We start from the raw sequence: 25,959 nt of genomic DNA, 5'->3' as shown, positions 1-25,959 counted from the left end.
TGACTAGCGCCCTCTAGAGGCTGGCATGTAAATAAGCATCTTCCATGAAAAACAGCCTAGAAAGTAGTGATTTCTTTAAAAGGGTTCAACTCCTGAACATTAAAAAAAAAAATTTAGGGTGGAAAAACTCTTTATATAACATGCAGACAGTCGAACACCCTTTCCCCACACGTTTGCTGCAATGCAATCTAGAGTGACGTAAGGTGGACGACGGCTGCGAGAAAATACAGCATGTGGCATCATTCAATATGTCTTTATTTCTCCACCGTGATTAAATTAGTTATTGTTATTAACATTTACTTACAAGGTGCTAGTGCGCTCTGCAGCACTTTACAATTGGAAACAAACATAGTAATTAATCAGGACTGGGTATTGACCGACAGAGAGAGAGATAAGAGGGCCCTGCTCGCAAGCTTACAATCTATAGGGAAATAGGAGTTTGATACATTAGGCTAAATGCATTAGTCCAGCCTGATTGTAATGAGAAAAAAGTGCTTAGTGGACTATATGATCCAATCATACAGTTGGTTTTGGGATCAGTGGGTTGTTTTGAGTGTAGAAAGAGAATGAATGTATGTTTTGGGTATAGTGAGTAGAGGGCTGAAAATCAGGTACTATATTGTACAGGGGTTAAGAGAATTTTCATGGAATTTTTAGGAAAGTTTTGGGAATTTCACACAATGGGTGCAACCCGAAAAAAAGGCCTGTAACTGGGAACGGGAGAAAATAATTAATTTGTGGTAAAAAAAAAACAAAAAAAAACAATGTTTCCTTTGGCTTATATAAGTGTCAGTCAGTCTGCTGCATAATACAACATAATAACATTAATAATCTGTTTGGATCTGGATACATAAGATGGGGCCAGTGAGGAACCCTGTCCCATGTTTGGTGGTGTTGCCGGAAATTGAGCCCTTCTGGCGAGAGGCGTCTGATCTTATTTTTAGGATCATGCTCCTCACCTTCCCCTTTCATCCCTCCTTTTATCGCCTCCCTTGTCTACCTCCTGGTATCCCTAAACTGATCCCCTTCCCACATTCTTACAGCTGCTAGATACTTAAAAGCATGAAATTGGAAGACCTCAGACCCCCCCGTTATAACCCTAATCAAAAGTGTTTGGCAAATCCATAAACTAGAAAATATTACCAGCCTACTCCACCACTGTCCCAACCAATTTCTTGCTACACGGCACTCATGGACAGAATACTTTGAATCGGAAACTCTGATTGTGTAAATCCCTCTCCTAACTAAATTTGAGAACTCTGCCCTTTACGCCTGGCACGTTCCCCGCTCCCAATTCCACCTTCGTCAATCCTCCCTTTCCTCACCCTTCTGTATGGACATTCCCCTGTCATTCACCTCTCCTCCTCTTTGTTCCACCATGAACTTACATCCCAATACCAGATTAGACTGAACTTCCTCCTTCTTACTGGTTAATCCGACATGCTCTGTACCACATAAAAGATACTGTTCTGTCATGTTGAATATGTTTTTGCCCCCCACCTTTTTATTACCCTCATGTTTTCTGTAAATCTTCAAAAACTCAAAATTTCATTAAAAAATAAATAAAAATACATGTTTGGGGTATTTTTTTGTAAAGGTTGACGTTTTGTCTATTTTTAGCTCAGTATAGTAAGTTGTGTATGTTAATCTAAGCCAAATGCATCAAATGCCTAGACGTGAAAAGTAAAGTCAGGATGATTTATTACTTACCATGAAAAACCCTGTAAGTGTGACATGGGCACAGCGTGAGTTCTATTTTGAGATCATTGTCAACATCTATGTTGTTTTACGCTGTGATACAAAGTGTCATGTTTGCACCATATTGTACTAGCCCTGTATCTTGCTGCATACCTCTCTTCTTAATACAAACAATATATCCGTCTAAATGCTGTTTTTCTCCTTGCTAGACCAATCTCAGCGGTCGGGTTAGATGGATTAGTTTTATTTTATTTTATAAGTACATTTCACATATCTCTAGGAAATACAGTGTTAAAATAGTTAAAATGCAGCTCTTGGTAAATGTTTGCCACTTTTTGCACATGTGTACATCTGAGTTATATAAAAGTACATGTAACACAACTAAAATAAATATAACCCGTCAGGAAAGAGCACTCCAGGCCAGAAACAGTCAAAAAGAGAGCATAAAAACAACAGTAGAATATTAACTACAGAGAATCCATAATAAAAGCAACTGGGTTGTATAGGAAAAAAAAAAACTTGGCACATCATAACTGTACATTGACTATGGGCATTCGACCTGCTCCCTCCCTGAAAATCGTAGGCTGTAGTTAGTGTCCTTTGCGCTTGAAGATGCTTTGAACGTTGATGCGTTCTGTGGCGAGTGAACCAGTCCTGGGCGTGAGCAGAGTAATTGTGCGATTATATGCACAAAATCGACGTTTACGCGCAATTAATGAATCAGCACCTTAGTTTGTGCAGCGTATACTGCGGGAAATCCCTGCTCAGAAGGCGAGCGAACACATGCGCAGCTATGCAGACTGCCGCATATCTGACACTTACACCCATTTGCGCCTGGAGAGGTGGGATGGGGGAGGCAAGAGAAATTCTCCCATTGGCCGAGTACAGCAAAGAATTTTTACGCAAAAGACCTGCAAAAAAAAACCACATCTCTGGCTGTTAGGAGGTTTATGGACGGAAATACGCAATTTTGTGTTTTTTATTTTTTTTTAAGAGTAATTCTACTCCCCATTTTGCAACTAACTCTGCCCCGTAATATTCTTTGCGTGAGTATGAGAGTTTCATTTTATGTCCAATTCAATAAACTGCTTCACCGACTTACATTGTACAATACTTTGCTGTGTATTTTAAAATTTTCCCTCCTAACACCATTACAATTTTGAATTGACAATTCACAATGGGAAGTTTATTAAGTCTTTATGTTAAATTCAGGGTTGAATACATGTAAAAAAAAAATATATTATTTCATAAACATATAAATTTGGATATTTGCCTACGTAATTTGGAGAGGTAATTGTTTAATATTTAGCAATAGTGTCTCAGGTCAATTGTATATTTGTGGTTTAAAATGCCTTGCCCACCAGTACCAGGCTCCTCTCGGACTACACAGCAGCTACAAACCTTGCAGTGGCAGCAGTTCCACCACTAGGGGCAGTACTGATGACAAAAACTGTACTTTTTTACTTTTCGCTACACCTATAATTAAAGAGCTTTCTAGCCCAAAATTCGTAAAATGAGTTTTCCCTATACAGCATTAAATAGGGATTTTCTGAAGAAGCAATTTTTATACTGTCAATTTGACCATTTCCGGCCTTGGGTGCGGTCGGTTTTGAACAGACTGTACCTACACAGATATCCGTGTGACCATCAGTCTTTAATTGCTCTAGAACAAGAATGTTTGAGCTGACAATACAGTATTTGATTATGATGAATATAAAGCTGCTGGCAAGCATTTTGTACCTCCGTATAGTATGGCTATCCCTTACTAGATGCTTAACATTATTCTGCTAATCTCTCTACCTACCTCTCATCTTTAGGTTATCTCTCCCTTCCCAATGCTATCTTTTCTTTTCATATACTTAAATAGGTTGTTCCGCTTGGACTTTGGTTCCCCCCATTATCCCAAACTGAAAGGTGGCTCAAGCTGCGGCTTCCATAGAGCTCTGGAATAGAACCGTATGAAAGATGGTTCACAGAGTTCCATCCAAGAGCTGTAGACAACATGTAATACGTTTACAGAGCAGCATTCTACACAGTCTTCTGATAAGAGGACAACCCATCCTTCATCAGGCTACACATAAGGGGGTGGCATGTTCACTTCACGAGAGATTGTCCAGGCATCAATGACCCGAGAGCATGGAAGCCCGATATACTATATCAAATGAAAGGTTGTATATGATCAGACATTTGGCACAGCTGCTACCTCTCCCAAATGTGGATAATGCAGTTCAATGGACAGAAATCAGAGTGAGAGTTTAGATCATTGTTGGCTAACCTGTGACACTCCAGGTGTTTGTGAAACTACAGTCCCAGCATGCTTTGCCAATATAGAGCAGCTTATTGCTGGAAGGGTATGCTGGGACTTGTAGTTTCACAACACCTGGAGTGTCACAGGTTAGCCAACACTGTCTTAGATACTGTCTACATGAAACGTCCTCACTAGTGATTTCGCTGTCAGCTAGCACGGCCGTCATTCTCTTGTGCCCTGAAAATCAGGAAGAGATATCCCAGTATCTGAGAGCACAGGTAAAAGTGGGACAGGTGGAAACCCTAATTTAGTACTGGACTCTTGTCACCATAATATTCAATGTCCTCTCGTTTTCATTCTATATAGTATTTATCTGCTTTTTATCCATCTCACCTTCCTGGAAATTCATTTACTAATAATAACATTTACCTGGCTCATCACAATTTGAAGCAAGGAACCCATATCCCCAAACACCCAAGTCCTTTATCCAATAGGTAAAAGATTTGCACATTGAGTGATTCATACCTTGACATGCCAATAAATCTGCACTCGATTGTTTCCACATCTGCATTGTTTCTGTCTATGTTATATGTATGTTTTGTTTTCCCCAATGTCTGGTGCTGTAGATCACTGTATCGCCTTACAAACAACAAGAATAGTAATAATCTGCAGTCCCATGAATCTATGTGCAGAGTGCGGAGACCCTGTTTGATGATGTCATCATGACATGACAGATCCGTTGCGTTGTGGACTGAATGACCCTCACGGTCTCCACATTATATACAGGAACGGTAGAAGGCACATTTAGTGAAAAGGCTGAAGACTGTTAAACAGGTATAATGCTATTTGCTGGTGTTGGTAGGAGGGGCTTGCATAAGTGGGAATGGCTTCATAAAAATATAATTTAACTTTTATCTGTCAGTTTTCCATAATTACTGCAAGAAGTGATTAGCGATACTTTTGCAGTCAATCATACATGTGTATTCTGAGAGGTGCAGCTTAAAATGGACCTTAAATATTCAAGGCGGCTGCCATTTAAAAAAAAATACGGCAAATTCCTAAACACAGACGCATTTTTATCTGCAGTGCCGGAAAGCGTATTTTTACGCACAGCAAATGGACTTGTGTCCAACTCTAAATCAGGCCCCGGAATGTGCAACTTCCTCGAGTTCCATCTCTCGTTGTCTGGGCTAGTAAGACATTCCGATGACTGGAATTGCCACCCAAAGAGAACCACGGTATGCTTATCAAAGAGTGAGGAAATTTCATGGCAAAACTGTGTCCCAGATTTCCATCGAAACAATGTGGGAAAGCCAAGAACGTGATTTGCTGAGGTAGAACATCAAGTGGCCTCTTCCACAGGAAGGCTGCGATATGGCATCTCTCTCCTCGATTGTGGTCCAGCCACAGCATGACGAGATGTGACCGGGACACAGAATCTCAGTCGGTGAGGTGTCTCTTAGGCTTTCCTCGGTTTAACTTTTACCACCCGGTACAATCCACGAGCGATTTTATACATCCAGAAAACATTGAGGACGTCCAAGATCACACAGGACACAATCCATGCCACCTGCGGCCCGATACCCAGCCTGATGTAACCCTCTGTGCCAAACGTAGCAAAGACTTGGGAGTAGTAGCTGGGAATCACAGCAATGCGCACAATGAAAAACACAAGAGCCATAGCTAAGCCGTTGAGAAGGACGGGCTTGGAGGAGCGCGGCATCCCAACCACGTCGAGAAACCACCTGTGGTAAAATAAGGAAGAGAGTTATGAGCTACCTGTGGTCTCCCATACAGGCCATGAGGAATTTGATGACTCGATACAAGAGTTTAATATTGGGATTACTGTCTGCAGCTCTTCAGCAGATGAGAGCATGCTGGGAATTAGGTTTAGACAATGTCTGCAGAGTCACGAATCCCTTGACATAGGTATGGTTTTCCCCTTATCTCCGTGTGACATACATTAGTGTAGTGTTTCTTTCTGCAGTTCTAGAATGCCCACTGAACCAATCTCCTCACCTGATTTGCATAAAAAGCCAGTGGCCAACATGATAAATGGTAGATGAAAAGCAAAGCAAAGCAAAAACAAGGACTAACAAAGTAGACCTTCTTGACCAAAATTCTAGAAGAGAATTGACCGAATACTGAATTAATACAAGTTAATTCAGAGGGTTTGCTGCTCACTCTGAGCCATGTATGACCAGATCAGATGGCAAGTCGGACATACATGTGTGTGGCCACATCAGACATATATGGGCTTTCAAAGTCCAGGCTAAGCGGACAGATCATATGTAGACCTGTTATCGGCAGATGGCTGTATATACAAGCTGACACTGGTCACCATGCAGAGAAAAATAATCTAAGTCATTTTATTTAGATTATTCTTGGGCCACACATGCGCCTGGACAATTTCCACGTTATCTAGGGCAAAAGCGGGTATGTGGCCAACTTAAGCGGTCCTGTTTGCAGTGATTTCTCCCAGAGGTAGATAAAGTGACTCATTTGGGTTATAAATCAATTCATTAGGAGCAAAGTGGCTTAATGACAACGAGGTTCCTCTCACCTTAGATTCACAAATGGCGTGGAAAGTTCTGATATCAACCGAAAATTGGCAAAATATGGTAATACCCCTCGGTTCTGTGGAGAAAATCAGAATTCATTAACTCATTGGAAATACTGTCTTCACCTTGGTATCCTGCACAAATGAATTTACAGTGTTACCCAAATTACTACTAGGCTTTTCCTAAAACCCTACAGTTTCCCTATAAGTAAACTCAATTTTATCATTGTCTATAGCTGGTGTTTTCTGTATACTTAATAATAGCAGCAACAACCAGGGCTAGCAGCGTGGGATACAAATCACTTCCGTATCACACGGTATCCTCCAACCGCATGTGCCAACAAAGATTCTGACTGGTGCACTGTTGGTCATCACACTCTGTTGGTGCCACACACGTGCCAATGTAAGGCCGACTGGCTAATGTTGGTGCCAACGTTAGAGCACGTGGGTCCACCTTAATAGAGAGGTCACATTACCCATTAGTCTACACCTTAATTAATGGGACTCACTGCAGAATTTGTTTTCTATGCAGAAACGGAGAGACGAAAAAGTCTCCAAGAGGACGCAACATAATTCTAGAATGCGGAAACAGCGTTTGTCTCTGGCAAAATAATAATTATTTAATCCTTGTCAACAAATAAATTATGAACTTTATACATGGATTATTTCTATATAGTAAAAGTAACACAAAGGGGGGTATTCAATTGTTAGTGAGATAATTTTTTCCCCGCCGCGGAGAAAAAAAAAAAAAAAAATCTCCTGCGGGTTTTTGCGGGCAATAGCGACAGTTTTGAGTTAGCGCAGAAAGAGAGAACGCTGCCCTCACGCATTAAAAATTGTATTTGCGAGATTTTATGGGAGTTTTAACGCTGTCATGTATAACACAAACAAAAATGTTTTACATACATTTCCATACATTAGATTGCATTACACATTGATAATATCTACATTACAGTACTTTCTTTTAGCATATTTTTTTATTGAACTCTTTTTTTTACCATACAATCATCTGTACCATGTCAAAACACATTACTACTTTCATATTTGTATCAAAAATATACATAAATCTAATTAGTGATTTTATTTATTTTTATTTCAATATTTTTTCCACAAGAAAATCAACTTACACAAGTTAAGCATTAGTGATACACATACGTTTAACTTTATTTCAACATTTTTACATGATTTCAAATACTTTTCAGAGGTTTTTTTATTTTTAACACACCCCAAGGAGGTGCGAGATATAACAGCATATTGGCCTGTTTTACCCGCCGCGTTAAAAAAAACAATTGAATTGCTTTTAACGCGGCTGCCTCTCGCACACCATATACTTTCAATAGACCTTCTACTGGAGCGCGAGAGGACCGTTTCATGAAAAAAAACTGTGTTAAAAATGGAATTGAATCGCGGGTAAAGTTAACCCGCTCGAAAAATGATTAAAAAAAATAGCGTTAAAATGACTTAAAAACATGCTCAAAAAACAACAACTAGCTGACAATTGAATACCCCCCAATGAACAAGAAGGTTATCACATACTTATTAAATCAGAAACATGTATCGTTGGTCACGGGGTAGTTGTCTACCTGACAAGAGGACACATTTCCCCCCCAATAAAAAGTTTCTCTATTCTTCCAGAATTAGTATGGCAAAACCCCTTATTCAATAGAGTGATCCCTCTTGTAATATCCTTGGCAGAATCCTGGTTACTAACGTAGCTGTGCATCCAACAAGAAACCAGATTTTGAAAACTCTGTGCAGTTTTGATCATGGAATAAAACTATTGATTGTTGGGGGCAGCACAGTGGCTTAGTGGTTAGCACTTCTGCCTCACAGCGCAGGGGTCATGAGTTTGTATGTTCTTCCCGTGTTTGCGTGGGTTTCCTCTGGGTGCTCTGGTTTCCTCCCACACTCCAAAAACATACTAGTAGGTTAATTGGCTGCTATCAAATTGACCCTAGTCACTGTGTGTGTGTGTGTGTGTGTGTGTGTGTGTGTGTGTGTGTGTGTTAGGGAATTTAGACTGTAAGCTCCAATGGGGCAGGGACTGATGTTAGTGAGTTCTCTGTACAGCGCTGCGGAATCGGTGGCGCTATATAAATTAATGATGCTGATCATGATGATATTGATTGGTGTCTAGGAGATACAGCATTAAATAACCCCAAATATCACAGTGGGAGCCGACAATGGGACAATGTGTTACATCACATAATCAGAATTAGATGTGAGGTTTTCCTTCATTCATTATTGAGATCACACTGGCATTATCCCACCTAATATTTCTGAAAGTAATAGTAATTAAAGTAATAGTTTTGGTAAAACTCTCTAAAGACTGGTGAATACATTCACTTCCTCACACTGCTGCGATAATGCCGTACAGCGCTAGCCTAGCGCAGCTTACTGCGACTTTCTCTGTCCGACCACCTGAGTCCTGTAAAACCCCCATAATGCTGTGCAAACCCAGAGATCCCATTCACTACATACCAGCACGTATCCGTAGGCGTACAGCACCGCCAAGTGGTGACAGACCATATAGGGGTCTCTCATCTCCTTCCAGTAACGGGCAAAGAACAGCAAATCTGAAACAAGTACATGAACAGGGTGTAAAAATGAAATTACTGAATGTCGGAGTCAAACATCAACGTGGACGGTCTGGTGTTAAAAGGAGAATTCCGCCCACACCTGGAAATGCTTATATATTATAATACTGAATGTTCATTACGGTCTGATGGTCTAAGCCGGAGAAGTAGTGATGGAGAGAGTTATAGAACAGGGACCAGAAAAGGAACAGAACTAAGTAACTAAGTATAACGTCCTATTTCCCCTCCGGCGGCTATTTTTCAGCCACAAACTTTGTATTCGACATACTTCAAGCAAATTCTGAAAGATTCATTAGTGTTCCAGACAAATGCTAACTTACTTAATTATCAATACATCATGACTGCTGCAACAGTTAGAATTACTGTAAATGTTAGTCAGCTGGAAATACTATCGTCACACTTTCCCTTTAAACAAATACATTAAAATGTACTTTCTAAATGAGATGTGACCTCTATACAATAAATGCTTGCAAACATTATGATGATTGATGATTATTGATTGGGGGAACATAAATGTATCATAAAACAATGAATGGATATCAGCTTAAAATAAATAAATAAAATCGATAAAAGTCACTATTTACCAGAGATAGATAACACACTGTTGCAAAAAGGCCGTGGGCTGATTGCTTTGTACAACGTTGAAGGAGTTAACAGGATTCAAGCAGCTCTACATTAACTTAAACCATGTTGTTGTGTTCGGTGGTTAATGTGAGGTAAAGGTCAGTGTGTGATATATAGCACGGAGACTGGATAGGAGACCTGGGACTTAGTACACCAGTGACGGGCAACCAGATACACTTCGAGGGTTACATGGTGCGGCCCTCTCACCTACATGAGGGCCGCACATTAACCTTTAGAGGTATATTTACTAAACTGCGGGTTTGGAAAAGTGAAAATGTTGCCTATAGCAACCAATCAGATTCTAGTTATCATTTATTTAGTACATTCTACAAAATGAAAGGTAGAATCTGATTGGTTGCTATAGGCAACATCTCCACTCTTTCAAACTCGCAGTTTAGTAAATAAACCCCTTAATCTCAGCAAAAGTCTTAAAACAATACATATAAACAAAGACAGAGACACCAATCTGTGATAACATATCAGCAGGTACTTTACACAAGTGTTACAAGCTATAACAAACAAACCTGAGAATAAAACAGGGACTAGCTGGGGATCAAAGGTGATGGTTCGAGGGGGGTGGGGCGCAAGTTGCCCCTGAATGGTCTACACCAGTGTTGACTAACCTGTGACACTCCAGGTGTTGTGAAACTACAAGTCCCAGCAATAAGCTGCTATATATTGGCAAAGCATGCTGGGACGTGTAGTTTCACAACACCTGGAGTGTCACATGTTAGCCAACACTGATCTACACAGATATAAATAGACATTATTATGTATAGCAGCTTCTGATAAGAGTGTGTCTGATATAGGCCCCCCGAGATCGGATAGATATAGAGTGCTGAGATTTTCGTGGGAGTCTGAGGGACGGCAGAAAGAGTGAAGTTTTATATAGTTTGTACCGAGTGTAATCAGAATTACAAAGTATAAGAAGCTGCACAAACCTCTAATTAAATAAAAGATGCCGCACTATCCACGTGGTATTGATATTTATGCTAACCAATAAAGTTATGTTCACGGACGGTTCATGTAGGGTCAGTACCGACAGAATATGTACATTTATGCTGTATCGCTTACATCTTATTGGCTATATTTAAATGATTGGATGCAGGTCACGAGGGACAAGAACCCCCAAGAAAAATGGACTCCATAGACCATATCCTGGGGTTCCGGGCTAGAGGCAAAAGCACATCAGTAACACTTATAGTCGGTGGTAGTGCAGCATTAAAAGGATAACTCCACCCAAAACAAACATTTTATAGAGTGGCGCTCAGTGAATAGAAGTTAAAAAAATATAAAAATGAATAAATAAAAAAAAAAACAAAATATATACATCAAAACCTCACAGCGCTGGGGTCACGAGTGCAATTCCCGACCATGGCCTTATCTGTGTAGAGTTTGTATGTTCTCCCCGTGTTTGCGTGGGTTTCCCCCGGGTGCTCCGGTTTTCTCCCACACTCCAAAAACATACTGATAGGTTAATTGGTTGCTATCAAAATTGACCCTAGTCTCTCTCTGTCTGTGTCTGTGTGTATATTAGGGGATTTAGACTGTAAGCTCCAATGAGGCAGGGACTGATGTGAATAAGTTCTCTGTACAGCACTGCGGAATCAGTGGTACTATATAAATAAATGATGATAAAAAGGTCTCGCTCCATACAAGTTAGCCAGGCGGAGGGTGTAGCAATGCCCCTTCTCTGAGAACCACTCATTCATGCAAATGTGAAGTTTGAAACAGGAATATAGAGCAGTTCCTCTTTAACACACAACACAAATATCATCATCATCATCATCATCATTTATTTATATAGCGCCACTGATTCCGCAGCGCTGTACAGAGAACTCATTCACATCAATCCCTGCCCCATTGGAGCTTACAGTCTAAATTCCCTAATATAGACACACACTCATACACATACACATACACATACAGACAGAGAGGGAGACAGACAGAGACTAGGGTCAATTTTGATAGCAACCAATTAACCTACTAGTATGTTTTTGGAGTGTGGGAGGAAACCGGAGCACCCGGAGGAAACCCACGCAAACACAGGGAGAACATACAAACTCCACACAGATAAGGCCATGGTCGGGAATTGAACTCATGACCGCAGCGCTGTGAGGCAGAAGTCCTACCACTTCGCCACCGTGCTGCCCAAATATGATGTGCTCTCATTGGCTACTCACTAGTACCGCTTGATACATAGCCATGGAGGTCTAATCCACATCTTCCACCTTCCAGATAACTTTAATCCTAAATCCTTGCATCCCAGCTATGCACGTAGTCCATTTTGGGGAACAATATGTGTTTAAGGAGCGCCTGTCGCCTACACATGGTAGAAGCAGCCAGTCTGTGAGCTAGAAAACTATTTAAGAGAATGCAGCCTGACAATAGTCTCTAGTGAAAGAGTACGGTGCATTCTCCATACAGCACTGCGTGATATGGTGGCGCAATATAAATAATAATAATAATAATAATAATAATAATAATAATGTTGGCTCAACCTGCCGAATGAATGGACAAGTTGCATTTTCATCATTTTCAGCTAGGTCTACAAACTGGCTCCCTCCGCTACGCAAAGACAACAAGGACGCGTTAAATGCCGACATATATACTTAGAATTATTTCGAATTTTCTTACCATAAACGAGGTAGCCAGAGGTGACTGCAACATTCATTTTCACTTTAAAAGGATCGCCCCTAAAATGAGAACAGGGAAGTTAGAGGATATATTTGAATATTTGAGAATTTAACCAAGATTCACACAAAGGAAGCAAAATCTTATATCTGCTCTAGAACACATTTTACGGATAGATTTAGAGCTCGTTCTCACCAATGTTAATGTGCTTTTCATCTGTTAATACCTGAGAGGTACGTTCAAAATAGGATGAATGATTTCTAATAGGCTCGTTCCCACCATTGCGTTCTAAAATTTTAGCACCACTTAGCATTTTGCATTGTGACACAGCTCATGTGTTATCGTACAGAACCAATACATTACATGGCAAATGCAACATTAGGAGGCATTTAAAGCGCACGCTAGTTTTCATGTATTTTTCCCCAGCACATCAGTGTGAACGAGTCCGTATAGTTACACATTTCAGTTCGAATTTAACACACTTTTAGAAGTCTTAATAAAAATAAGCAATAATAGAAAAAGGAAGAGATGTATCACACACATAGGGGGAAATTAGTACAAAAGGAGGGAATGTGAGGAGAGCAGGAGACTGGTAGACTGGTAGGCAGGAGAGATAAAAAGGGCTCCAGTAAACTATTAAAATGAAGCACAGATGGATCAATAAGGCTGCAGTATTGTTATTTGTGCATCTCCCTGCTATCCATTGCTATGGGCAGCACGGTGGCTTAGTGGTTAGCACTTCTGCCTCTTAGCACTGGGGTCATGAGTTCAAATCCCAACCATGGCCTTATCGGTGTGGAGTTTGTATGTTCTCCCCGTGTTTGCGTGGGTTTCCTCCGGGTGCTCCGGTTTCCTCCCACACTCCGAAAACATTCCCTCCTATCAAAATTTACCCTAGTCTGTGTGTGTGTGTGTGAATTTAGACTGTAAGCTCCAATGAGTCAGGGACTGATGTTTGTGAGTTCTCTGTACAGCGCTGCGGAATCAGTGGCGCTATATAAATAAATGGTGATGATGATCCATCTCAAAAGCAGACACCGAACAGGATTTCCATATTTTACCTCAAAGTTTAGTTTAGTCAAAATTACACCTGAAAAACTGGTCATCTGGATTACGTCTTAGGTATCATGAGCTCCTTCCCGCACTCTAGCAACTCGTAACGCGTCGCTGCAGACAGCGTGGGAAGGAGATCGCGCTAAGTGTTGCCAGAGAGACCGCGGGAAGGAGATCGCGCTAAGTGTTGCCAGAGAGACCGCGGGAAGGAGATCGCGCTAAGTGTTGCCAGAGAGACCGCGGGAAGGAGATCGCGCTAAGTGTTGCCAGAGAGACCGCGGGAAGGAGATCGTGCTTTCTCTAGCAACACTTAGCACAATCTCCTTCCCATTCCTAAAAACAGACAGCATAAGTTATTTCCCACTATATTCAAAATAAAATTTATAAAGCACAAGTTCCTTTTCACACCATTACAAATAACAGTCATGTACCCCAAATTCCTCCCCAGTCCACCCTTTGTAGATAGGCAGCACCTCACCTCCCCACTTCCTCTGTTACCAGCGGTAGGTTCCATACTTATTCATCAGTAATACTGTACATAATGGCTGCAGGACCGCACCTACATTCACTGATCATAACAGATTAAATAGGTTCTGCTCACTTTATATTCATCATCATGTAGCACAAGCTCCACTTGTAGATCAGATATTACAGACAGTAAAAGCAACAGCAACTTCAGTCATCTCTCATAATTTAACAAGTAAAACTAAACGTCTGCTTCATTAAATGTAGCGTGTTTGTCACATTGCAGGAACTGCTATCACATAACGTCAAACAGTGACAAATTACACTGAACCACTACATAGTGAAGTATGAAAGAATCCATTTCTTCATAGAAGGAAGAGCGTGATGAGGAGAATATATGTTTATTTTTAGACAGGATTGATAAACTTTAGGTTGTGAGATCCACTTACAAAGTTGTAAGGGAGAAATTAGCAAAATAGAGAGAACGTGAGACCCAAACCAGGAAAGAAGTCAGCTATTACCTATTGTATTATGAAAGGAAATGATCGAGAGAATCCAACAAGCAATGGCGGACTTGAAAACCACACAATCTTTAGTAGGACCTTTCGGTATCACAACCTCAGCGCTGTGTTTATGAGCACATTATGGTAATTAAAACCTTGCTCATTTTTGCCTACACCTTACCTCACCTGAAGATCTTTACCCGTGAAGGGTCCACTTCTTCCGGGACAGTTCCATTGCATCGGTCTGCTTAGATCTGAAGCATCGCCATGGATCTGGCAGCTCTGGGGTACTATGTCTGGGTGGGTGTTACATTGGTCATGGTAACTGGTGGTGCTGGAGGTAGTTACTGGTACGATCTACCAGCAGTGCTGGAGGATGGTATCTCAGCCCCCCAAATACATTCTCGCGTCCTACAGATCCTCATCACCTTGGACGACTGGCCATGAACTCATCTGCTATACTCTGAATCTCTGGGACCATCTTTAATAGCAGTTACGTCAGTATCACAAGGTCCCGCATTGTTTCCTTGGTAGCCTTCCATCCAGAAGACGTAGGCCAGCTGGAGCGAACGGGCAAATTCTTAACGGAAACTGGCTCCCCCCTTCATCCAGAGTTCTGGAGAACACTTGATTAGTCTCAAGGGCCCGCAGAGCTGCATTGTAAATCCCGCAGGCTGCAGGGCTCAATGCATGATAGGGCCATTAGACTGTGCCCAGGTATTGGGTCCAGTCTACCTTCTCGATCCAATGTACAGCCATCATCGATTCAAATACCTGTAGGTGGGTTTCGATATCCATGGTTGACTTATTAAATGTGGGTATATCTTTGTATCCCACTCAGGTGTAGGTGGACTGGCACTTTCAGGACTGACTCCATGACACTGGATCTCTTCTATTCTGTAGCATTCAGCCCCAGGGCCACCAGTAACTCGGCTAGGATGGCCTCAGAGTTGTTGGAGATCTAGTCCGATCAGACACCACCTCTGCAGCTCTTTGCGGTGGGGCCGGTGTTTTTTCTTCCTTGTCAAAAGCCGTTCTTCCCCTTTTAACTGGGGTGGCCCCATTCCATCAATCTGGCTATGAGCCAGGGCAAAACCCACCCCATAGCTGTTACAACTCCTGCAGGTGCTTTTTTTCCATTCCTTTGTCCGGTGGTTACATTTCATCAAGAACTTCAGCATTCTCTTTGTGGGACATGGTGGTTCCCGTAAGCCAGGAGGTATGTTATGATGCTGGAGCTCTAAAATATATCTCATATAGGATTCTCCTGCCACTCCACCTAGGTGATCCCACCTAGTCCACCCATTGTGAAAATACCAGCTGGCTGGTTTGCCTGAAAGCAGCTGTTTTCGTCAGCCTGGCCTCCCTGGTACCTCCTAAGTAGGTAAGAATTCACCTAGGCAATCAGTGGGTAACGTAAAGAACATTTATTGTCAAACCACAGCACACAGGATTACAGTAGTTTACAGGAATATGAAGCAGTGGTTCACTGCAACAAGTCTAACGCACAACCCTGCCTAGAAGGACCTATAGTCCTGGCTGTAGAGCGACGATCGTCCACTCCTCTACCAGCTTGGTAGGGACACAGTCCAATATCACCCCACTTTTGGCAGGCCCACAAAAAGATTGGAAGCCTCCTTGGATCCTAAGGTCACGTAAGTGGCCCAATCAACCAACCAGTCCAACATGAGCTGTAACCTCTAGTCAGAACTGTCCAGAAAAGAGACAGCATTGGTTGGGTGATGCTGTCTTTTAGACCCTGCTTTTTGGTGTGTCCTAAGCAGGTCAGGTCCTAAATAAATCTTCTGCCCAAGATTGGGGCCTGCTTATTATATGGGACTGACCTCCAGTCAGTAAAATGAAAGCAATGCAATAACAGAATGGGCAAAAACTGATGCCAAGTGGGCTTGAACATTATTTTCATAATGCCCAGCCCCTACTCTTGTCACATAGGACAACAAATCCTCCTGTTCCTCCCAAATCCCTGACACTATTATCCAACTTTCATCAGTTGCACTGTAAGCAATCCGTACATATTATAGTAAACCACGCAGGTCTTGGCTGACCAGATCTGGAGGTCAGTGACCAGTGTAAGAGCATGTTGTTGTACATTCGTCTGTGATACGTTGCACTGTGTTGTTCTATTTATCACTGTGAGTAATGTCGGTTAGTACTTGAGGCCCTGACGTCAAGTGCTGGACAGATCAATGCAGCACAATACATTCAGGGTCAGTGAATACAGTGCAGGGTCACATACCACAGGTGCCTGTACGACTCCATAGGTTCATGAGCCCAGTAATACAGCACAACCTACATACTAAAAGGGCAGGAGCACATAACATACTAAAATTATATATATATATATATTTTCTACTTTATATCTACTTAACCCCCATCTCCTCCCTTTGCTCGTCCTCCCTTGTCTCCTCTTGCCTCAACTGGCTCCTCTTGTGCCTGGTCTGTTTACCCTCCCTTAGGATGTAGGCTCGTATGAGCAGGGCCCCCTCCCCTCCTGTCTCCATACCTGTTCTTCCGCTCCGTCTTTACTGCATATGACTAGCCGGAGTTTCTGAAGTATTGGTACTTTTTGTTCATTGTTCTGTATGGTTTCACCCTGTATAGTCTACTGTTAGTACTGTGTGCGGCGCTGCGGATACCTTGTGGCGCCTAACAAATAAATGATAATAATAATATATATATATATATATATATATATATATATATATATATATATATATATATATTTTAAGATTACATACATATACACACACATACATACATACACATCACTTGCCCAGTGTTGCATTCAGCTGCCGATCTTCTGCCCTTCAATGCATTGTGGTTCCTGACAGACGAGGGGTTAAATGGCAGCACTATGATCAGAGCAGGAGGGGCAGATTTACCCACTTCCAATGACAAAGGGTTTTATTATATCCCACATAAGAGACCAGTTGTGTGGGATCAGACAGAGAACTGTGTATGGGGTGAGCTCTGAAGAGGATGCACTACGGAATCAAGTGCAGTGACAAAGCTGTGTGTGTGTGTGTGTGTGTGTGTGTGTGTGTGTGTGTGTGTGCGTGTGCGTGTGACTAGCACTGCAATAGCACAGAGCACACAGAACAGGTGCATAGTACATTGACCAACCTGTGTCTGTGTATGACTAGTATAGGAACAGTAGGCAGCATGTAGAATAGGATACTAGTGCAGTGATAAAGCTCTGTATGGGCAGAGGAATAGCAGAGAGGATGCAGGATAGGATACTAGTGCAGTGATAAAGCGCTGTATGGGTAGAGGAATAGCAGAGAGGATGCAGGACAAGATACTAGTGCAGTGATAAAGCTCTGTATGAGTAGAGGAATAGCAGAGAGGATTCAGGACAGGATACTAGTGCAGTGATAAAGCTCTGTATGGGCAGAGGAATAGCAGAGAGGATGCAGGACAGGATACTAGTGTAGTGATAAAGCTCTGTATGGGCAGAGGAATAGCAGAGAGGATGCAGGACAGGATACTAGTGTAGTGATAAAGCTCTGTATGGGTAGAGGAATAGCAGAGAGGATGCAGGACAGGATACTAGTGTAGTGATAAAGCTCTGTATGGGTAGAGGAATAGCAGAGAGGATGCAGGACAAGATACTAGTGCAGTGATAAAGCTCTGTATGGGCAGAGGAATAGCAGAGAGGATGCAGGACAGGATACTAGTGCAGTGTTAAAGCTCTGTATGGGTAGAGGAATAGCAGAGAGGATGCAGGACAGGATACTAGTGTAGTGATAAAGCTCTGTATGGGCAGAGGAATAGCAGAGAGGATGCAGGACAAGATACTAGTGCAGGAGTTGGAGATCAGGAACAGATGAGAGAATGCAGTACAGGCTGTCAGAAGATACAATGCTTACCCTTAACATTTTCCTATAATGTCACTTGTCTATATGTACATCTGAGCAGATAGAAATAGAACTGGTTCCTACATATAGGGCTCAGGACACAATCTGTACTGTTTTGCGATTATGCTGGCAGCCATGTTTAAAGATGGCCACACGTGTGATGATCCTGACACTCGCTCACACACTTAGGTGGCCACACGTGGGAAGAGATCAGACAGTTCACTGCTCAGATCCCTCTGTGGCTTGTTAGTATGATCAGAAGCTAAACCCCCATGCAGACCAATGGAGTTACAGGCATGCCTGATAATACATTACACACAATGATAATAGGACCATTGTCAGGAGCGGACATTACTTAAGGGTGGGATAAGCTCTGCATGTTTCAAGTTTGTAGTGGAAATAAGATGCGTATTTCTTTCTGACTCTGCTAGAGAAACTCCATGCAGTCACACCTAACCTCCTCAGTCCAATCAGATATCTGCTGCCTCTCCACCATTGTAATATTGATGTATTTATGGACTTTATACCGCTCACGTAATATTGATTCTACTCAAGGGTGATAAAACCAGAGCAAACCAGAAATAATAGGGTTGAGAGGCTAGAACACAGAATACGCTACCCTTAGTCATGTTACAGAATCAGCAGCTGGTGAAGGTGGACAGAACGCAAACGTCCTTCAGCCAATGGCAGAGCTAAGTGTTGCAACTTGTTTAGGGGTTGGAGCAGATTACAGTGGTTGGATGTGGCTAGCCGAGGAGTTTTAAGCTTGAGGCCCTTTGGAAAATACAGGGTCCCATAATGAACTTTTTAATTATACCCTGAACTTGTTCCTCACACAAGGTCAGAGTCATAATAGATGCCCCTGCATGTTCTGCTTGACTCCACTACAAGAATGTTTATTCAGAAGCTAGTACTTTCCCATCTGGACTACTGTAACCTCATTTTTAATGGTCTTTTCAGTTCTGGAATCTTCTCACTCCAATTAATTCAGCGGAAAGACTTCCAAACTCCTCCCCCCCCCCTCCATATCTGCTGCACTTTTATTCTGCTTCCGTCGGCTGCCTTCCAATCAATTTTCTGATACAAACAACTTCACACCATTGCATCCAGTTACAACTGGGATCTAAAGCATCATTTTAGCAGACCCCCTCCCTTCCCTCTACTAGCAGAACTGTGGGTCCACATACCAGAGACACAGGCATTTAAGGACAACTCGCTAGCAATGGCGCTCCATCATATCCCAATACACAGTTATAACCCAGGGACAGTTTCAATTTAAAGTGTACCCTGTCCAATTAACGCTTGTGTTACAAACAATGACAGCGCGCATTGCACCCCCTCTTGTCATTACTGACCACGAAAGAACCACCTTTGGAACACCAGCTGGGGTGTGTCCCTTTGAACTGGTCCGTTCTGGTGATTGAAGGAGATCTTTAAGCTAGAATTATTCTACTCACTATCAATGCTTCAGGTCAATACATTGTTCAATATTATCCTAGTATTTCACTGCAGTTCTGTTCAAAAGTGAATAATTACCTTTTTATTACTTTACAGAAGGGTGAAGCTCCTTCTACTGCTTTAGGGCAGTGTTCAGATAGTATCTACAGTCGTTCAAAAGGCTTATTTTCCAGGGGTTTGAGTTACCGTGATACTACCAGCCCTTAGGCTGTGTATTCATAAGTAAATCCACACAATGAATCTGTGCACATCAAGTCTCGAAACTTGTCACCCCAACTATGCCTGTTCAGTTAAAGAAGCCCCTCCCTCCTAAACTGCAGCAGCCTGCAGCAGAGAGTGAAAGAGAATGGTGGACATATTTAATTAACCACAAATACTCCAACTACCGCATTTTATTAAGCTTTGTAAAACACAGCCATTCATATTAATAGCAAATAGGGGATTTCCTTGTTCTTTAACACTTTTTGCGCTGATTGATACTTGTACTACATTATCAGCTACTGCTACTTTTTGTGTGAGCAAGAATCTAAATAGATTATAAGGTCCTTAGGAGTACGAGCATGTTCCTATTTCTTCAATGCCCGATACTGCAAATATAAATATAGAAAAGAGACTGCAAACAAGAAGGGGAAGTTAATGACCCTTAGATGGTAAATGCACTAAAAATAGCAAAAGACATACTTGTGCAATGTAAGGGTAATATAGGGGAAAAACGCCAAACTACATTAAAAATATTGAAACAAATCTGATATTTACCATATGGGATCATCGTTCACTGCATCATCAAATGCCAAAATGTAGAGACAAAAAGACCCTACAATCAATGCATGGATTGTAGAGACACACCTATAAGAAAGAAGACATGTTACCTAGCTATTACTGATTAATAAGACACTCAAGAGCTGGGTTACTGTAATAAGATGTTACAGGGGTAATAAGACACTCAGGAGCTGGGTTACTGTAATAAGATGTTACAGGGGTAATAAGACACTCAGGAGCTGGGTTACTGTAATAAGATGTTACAGGAATAATAAGACACTCAGGAGCTGGGTTACTGTAATAAGATGTTACAGGGGTAATAAGACATTCAGGAGCTGGGTTACTGTAATAAGATGTTACAGGGGTAATAAGACATTCAGGAGCTGGGTTACTGTAATAAGATGTTACAGGGGTAATAAGACACTCAGGAGCTGGGTTACTGTAATAAGATGTTACAGGGGTAATAAGACACTCAGGAGCTGGGTTACTGTAATAAGATGTTACAGGGGTAATAAGACACTCAGGAGCTGGGTTACTGTAATAAGATGTTACAGGGGTAATAAGACACTCAGGAGCTGGGTTACTGTAATAAGATGTTACAGGTGTAATAAAGCTTACCCAGGATAAGATGTTGCAGGAGTAATAATACAACGTTGAATTAAACATGCCCCTCTAAATCTTTTACTATGTACATTTTTTCTCATTGTTATCTTACTTCTGTGCTTTACATTTAATTTTCCTGTAAGCTGCTGTCTGGATAAAAGTACACCCATTGCACAGTAGGATTATGCTGTATCCAAGGACAGCAAAAATAATCAACAATGTCTGTTCCTATAAAGATTAAGTATTTAAAAAGGAAGGTGGAACACCCTTCTAGTGATGACATTTAGCGCCGGTGCGCCGAGCACCCAAGAGGGCGGTTACCTGGAGTCCCATTCACACTGCCTGGCGCTGGTCAGCTGGCTGTAGGTGAAGCAACAAGTCGACGAGATTCTAGGACTGATCACCGAAAAAAGAAACTGGAAACCAATAAAACCAAAGGCGACCACACAGTAACTGAGCAATACGCTGTCCATCATTTTTAATTCAGATACCATAACTGGTCGGGAGGCGGCTTCTTCTACACATGAGGAAAAGCTGATGAGTCTGTACAATCTTGTGGTAGTCAATGCCGGAGGAGAAAGACTCTGGAGGTCTCCGGCGATTAATGAGATTAAGGCAGATAAATCCCTGCAATCTTGTGCTAGTCAATGCCGGGACAATGATGCTCTGCAGGTCTTTAGTGGTACTTGGTATAAAAGCAATTAAATCTCTGCAATCTTGTGATTGTCACTCTGTTCGAGGAGAGATACTCTGCCGCTCATCAGTGGCTACTGGGAGTAAAGGTGATTATTCTCTCCAATCATCATCTTCGTTGAGATCTTTGTGATTGGCGATGCCAGGGGAGTGATACTCTGCAGCTCCCCAGAAGTTACAAAGATGATTCTGTATAGCCTTAGTATGCACACAATTGCTGGCACTTGCAGTACCCCATGCAGTGAAGTGGTGAAAGTCTAGAAGAAAACACAAAGGATAACAAAAAAAAATTAAAACTAAAATTAAACATTAGCAGCCAGTCTACGGTACGCCATACTGAAGAGCTCACAGTCTAGCATTGGCAGAAGAGCCTACAATCAAATTAGGAGTCAACAACTAAAGAAAGATGAGCCCGAAATCAATACATGCAATAAGTTAACAGAAACACGTCTACCCTAAGGGCTAGATTTACTAAGCTGCGGGTTTGAAAAAGCGGGGATGTTGCCTATAGCAACCAATCAGATTCTAGCTGTCATGTTGTATAAAGTACTAAATAAATGAAAGCTAGAATCCGATTGGTTGCTATAGGCAACATCCCCAGTTTTTCAAAACCGCAGTTTAGTAAATATACCCCCCCTAGCTTCACTTGTTGCTGAAATGTGACATTCACAGGAACATAGGAAGGGACGGAAGAAATGAACATACAAGTCCATCTGCCTTTTTTTTTTTTAAACTTTGTTTTATTGTTAGGTGGCGAGTGCTTATTTTGTTTGCTTTCTGTTTTGAATTGTTTTCTAAGTAGTTTCGATCTAAGTTTTACCACTGTCCATATGTCAGTTCCACGCATCCTGGAATTGTTTTCCGGAGTCCCAGTCAGAACTGCTGGGAGATGATTATGTGGATCTATCACCCTTTCAGCAAACAGATTCCTACGTTACCTTTCAGTCTCCTTCCAATCACAACCTGTCTCTATGTTCTAGAGCTCCTCTTACTTTAAAAAATACTTCCTGAACTCTGGCAACACTATTCTATCCTATCACCTCTCCCACGTCTGCTGGGCATGTTCAGCCCTCCAAGTCTTTCCTCATACACATGCACACGTGTCCTTCTGCTGGCATCTGATTCGCCTCTCGCTAAACCTCTGTAGACACTAAATAAACACAGATTATCACATTGCTAAATACTGTAACCCAGCAATTATAACATCCTATAAGAGTGACCTCGCTTCTGAGGGGCTGATGCTGATTTGGATGAAAACTAGACATAATTAATACCCCAAAAAGACGTCCTTAAAAACAGTGTATTTTACCAAATGCTCAGTTGGAGGCATCTCAAGAAGCAATGAAACGTATATGCCTGTTTTTGGTCAGGCTTGGCCCAGGCAAGCATATATACATATATACATACATCCGCATACACACAGCCAGGTCATAAGCACAATAAATATTTGTTAACAATTGTTTTGACAGCGACCGACATATTGGTAGTGATCTAAGCAAGAAATATTGTTAAAATACGCCCACAAAATCCTATAATATAGGCATGATCAATGCAGAAAGCATCTATCAACTTTGTAGCTGAAATCATAATCAGCCAATTAGAAGTGGCTAGTTTGTGCTGGCAACCATCATCATTGTGTACATATGGATGCAGAGCAAATTTTGTATTAGTTACGTTATGCAACGAAGCGTTCATCCAACTCATTATCAGCTCCTGGGTGTCTTATTACCCCTGTAATATCATATTACAGTAACCCAGCTGCTGAGTGTCTTATTACCCCTGTAACATCTTATTACAGTAACCAAGCTCCTGAGTGTCTTATTACCTCTAACATCTTATTACAGTAACCCAGCTCCTGAGTGTCTTATTACCTCTAACATCTTATTACAGTAACCCAGCTCCTGAGTGTCTTATTACCCCTGTAACATCTTATTACAGTAACCCAGCTCCTGAGTGTCTTATTACCCCTGTAACATCTTATTACAGTAACCCAGCCCCTGAGTGTCTTATTACCTCTGTAACATCTTATTACAGTAACCCAGCTCCTGAGTGTCTTATTACCCCTGTAACATATTATTACAGTAACCCAGCTCCTGAGTGTCTTATTACCCCTGTAACATCTTATTACAGTAACCCAGCTCCTGAGTGTCTTATTACCCCTGTAACATCTTATTACAGTAACCCAGCTCCTGAGTGTCTTATTACCCCTGTAACATCTTATTACAGTAACCCAGCCCCTGAGTGTCTTATTACCTCTGTAACATCTTATTACAGTAACCCAGCTCCTGAGTGTCTTATTACCTCTGTAACATCTTATTACAGTAACCCAGCTCCTGAGTGTCTTATTACCCCTGTAACATCTTATTACAGTAACCCAGCTCCTGAGTGTCTTATTACCCCTGTAACATCTTATTACAGTAACCCAGCTCCTGAGTGTCTTATTACCCCATGTAACATCTTATTACAGTAACCCAGCTCCTGAGTGTCTTATTACCCCTGTAACATCTTATTACGGTAACCCAGCTCCTGAGTGTCTTATTACCTCTGTAACATCTTATTACGGTAACCCAGCTCCTGAGTGTCTTATTACCCCTGTAACATCTTATTACAGTAACCCAGCTCCTGAGTGTCTTATTACCTCTGTAACATCTTATTACAGTAACCCAGCTCCTGAGTGTCTTATTACCCCTGTAACATCTTATTACAGTAACCCAGCTCCTGAGTGTCTTATTACCCCCGTGAAGGTGTGGAAACATCTGCAGGAGCTCAAACAGTTTGCCCTATCCAAAGAGATAAATGGGCAGATGGGGAGGACATTGTTTTCAAAGTACAGATTAGGTACACGAGTGCGTGTAAGTAGAAAACTGATAATTCCATCTCACACTATTTATTATTTGGTACATTTAGGTAGGTGTCCCTGTTTTAGAGATAGGCTTCTACTCCCAATAGATATACTTAATTTCTCTGGTAGGGCAGAGGTGCAGAAAACTCATCATCCCTGTACTTATAATGAGACATATTTTGCACCTTCCAGTTGCGCCATTGAAATACACCAAAGTCTATGGTCTTAAAGTGGGCTGGATATGTGATGTGTCTGTTTCCACAATTTTCATTGCTGGTCATTAAATTGCAGATTGAATTTATAGGGGTGTTTACAAAAACCGAGATGTGGAGGTGTACATCGTACAGCGCTTGGCTGTCAACTAAACGCAGTTACCTAAATAAAAAAAAATCAATCAGTTTACCCCTACTTTTTGGGGGGGGTGGGCATTCTACAGTCAGCACTGTAACCTCTAACAAGTCCTTTTTTCACCTTAAGTCCCAGGCACCAAAAAGTAGATTGTCAACTCTGCTGACCAGGAAAGCCTACACCTGAATGAGGTGCAATTTTTTTTTTATAGGCAACAATACAACAAATTAAACTACACAGCAGATCCCGTCCATACGTTTATTATTAAAAATGACTGAACTTGCATGACTCAATGAAATTCTCAGCATATTGTGAATATCTGTATTGACCTTAAAGGGTCAATTTTACACCAATTCAAGTAAAAACATACATAGATCACCTTTTTTTGTATCTGTGCATATACATCAATATTTATATTCAGTGTATATAATCAACAGTATTATTTATTATATTGTATTATTTATGCATATCCAGTATCAAAATGTACATATAAATATATGTAATATGTACATATGTATAGCATGTTGAAAAGTATATAGAATACACAGTGGCCAGTGACCACACAGCAGCTAATATGTCTTAGTGTTTGTGTGTATAAGGCAAACTATGGCTCTCTAGCAGCTGTGAAACTAAAAGTCACAGCCATAAAGACCTGCTGAGACTTGTAGTTCCACAAACAGCTTTTAAACCCCAGTATGGCCATCTCTGGCACATCCTGTATGGGCAACACAACCACAATCTGAGTGTACACAGCTAATCTGTGCATAAGAGCAACTTTTGCAAGGCTTTGCATTGAAGTGTAGAGTGAAGTGAGGGGGGAAGGAGGGGGGTAGAGGGCTGTAATCTTACCCCAGGCACAGCTGTGATCCCTGAGCTGCCAAGTACGACAATGACCCATGCATGCCCTCCTGCCTCCCCGGGACAAGGGGCAATTACTGCTGGTCTACCCCCTGCACGCTGCCCTCCAACAGCAAACACGTCAACAGCTCCTGGCCA

The 25,959-nt window shown here is 41.6% G+C and overlaps 1 protein-coding gene across 2 annotated transcripts; it reads right to left on the bottom strand.

The window, feature by feature from the left end:
• Window positions 1-237: 237 nt before the first annotated feature.
• LOC142151261 (TLC domain-containing protein 4-like) lies at window positions 238-25,959 on the bottom strand. Of its 2 annotated transcripts, none has more exons than XM_075206708.1 (7): window positions 25,813-25,959; window positions 21,402-22,030; window positions 20,475-20,564; window positions 12,365-12,423; window positions 8,988-9,082; window positions 6,510-6,583; window positions 238-5,691 (listed from the first exon to the last, which is right to left on the bottom strand). In XM_075206708.1, the coding sequence occupies exons 2-7, from the start codon at window positions 21,572-21,574 to the stop codon at window positions 5,406-5,408; spliced, it is 777 nt and encodes a 258-aa protein (XP_075062809.1). In that variant the 5' UTR covers window positions 21,575-22,030; window positions 25,813-25,959; the 3' UTR covers window positions 238-5,405. The 2 variants fall into 2 exon arrangements, with proteins under 2 accessions (XP_075062809.1, XP_075062810.1); XM_075206709.1 differs by lacking the exon at window positions 25,813-25,959 and adding an exon at window positions 22,594-22,982.

The sequence above is a fragment of the Mixophyes fleayi genome, chromosome 4, assembly GCF_038048845.1.
Source record: "Mixophyes fleayi isolate aMixFle1 chromosome 4, aMixFle1.hap1, whole genome shotgun sequence".
Taxonomy (NCBI): Eukaryota; Metazoa; Chordata; class Amphibia; order Anura; family Limnodynastidae; genus Mixophyes; species Mixophyes fleayi.
This window is presented reverse-complemented; position numbering and strand designations above follow the sequence as displayed.

Coding starts and splice junctions, on each gene's coding strand:
- LOC142151261 (XM_075206708.1), bottom strand. CDS start 21,574: ATGGTATCTGAATTAAAAATGATGGACAGCGTATTGCTCAGTTACTGT. Junction 20,565..21,401: donor CAGTGTGAATGGGACTCCAG/GTAACCGCCCTC, acceptor TCTTTCTTATAG/GTGTGTCTCTACAATCCATG. Junction 6,584..8,987: donor ACGCCTACGGATACGTGCTG/GTATGTAGTGAA, acceptor TTTTCTCCACAG/AACCGAGGGGTATTACCATA.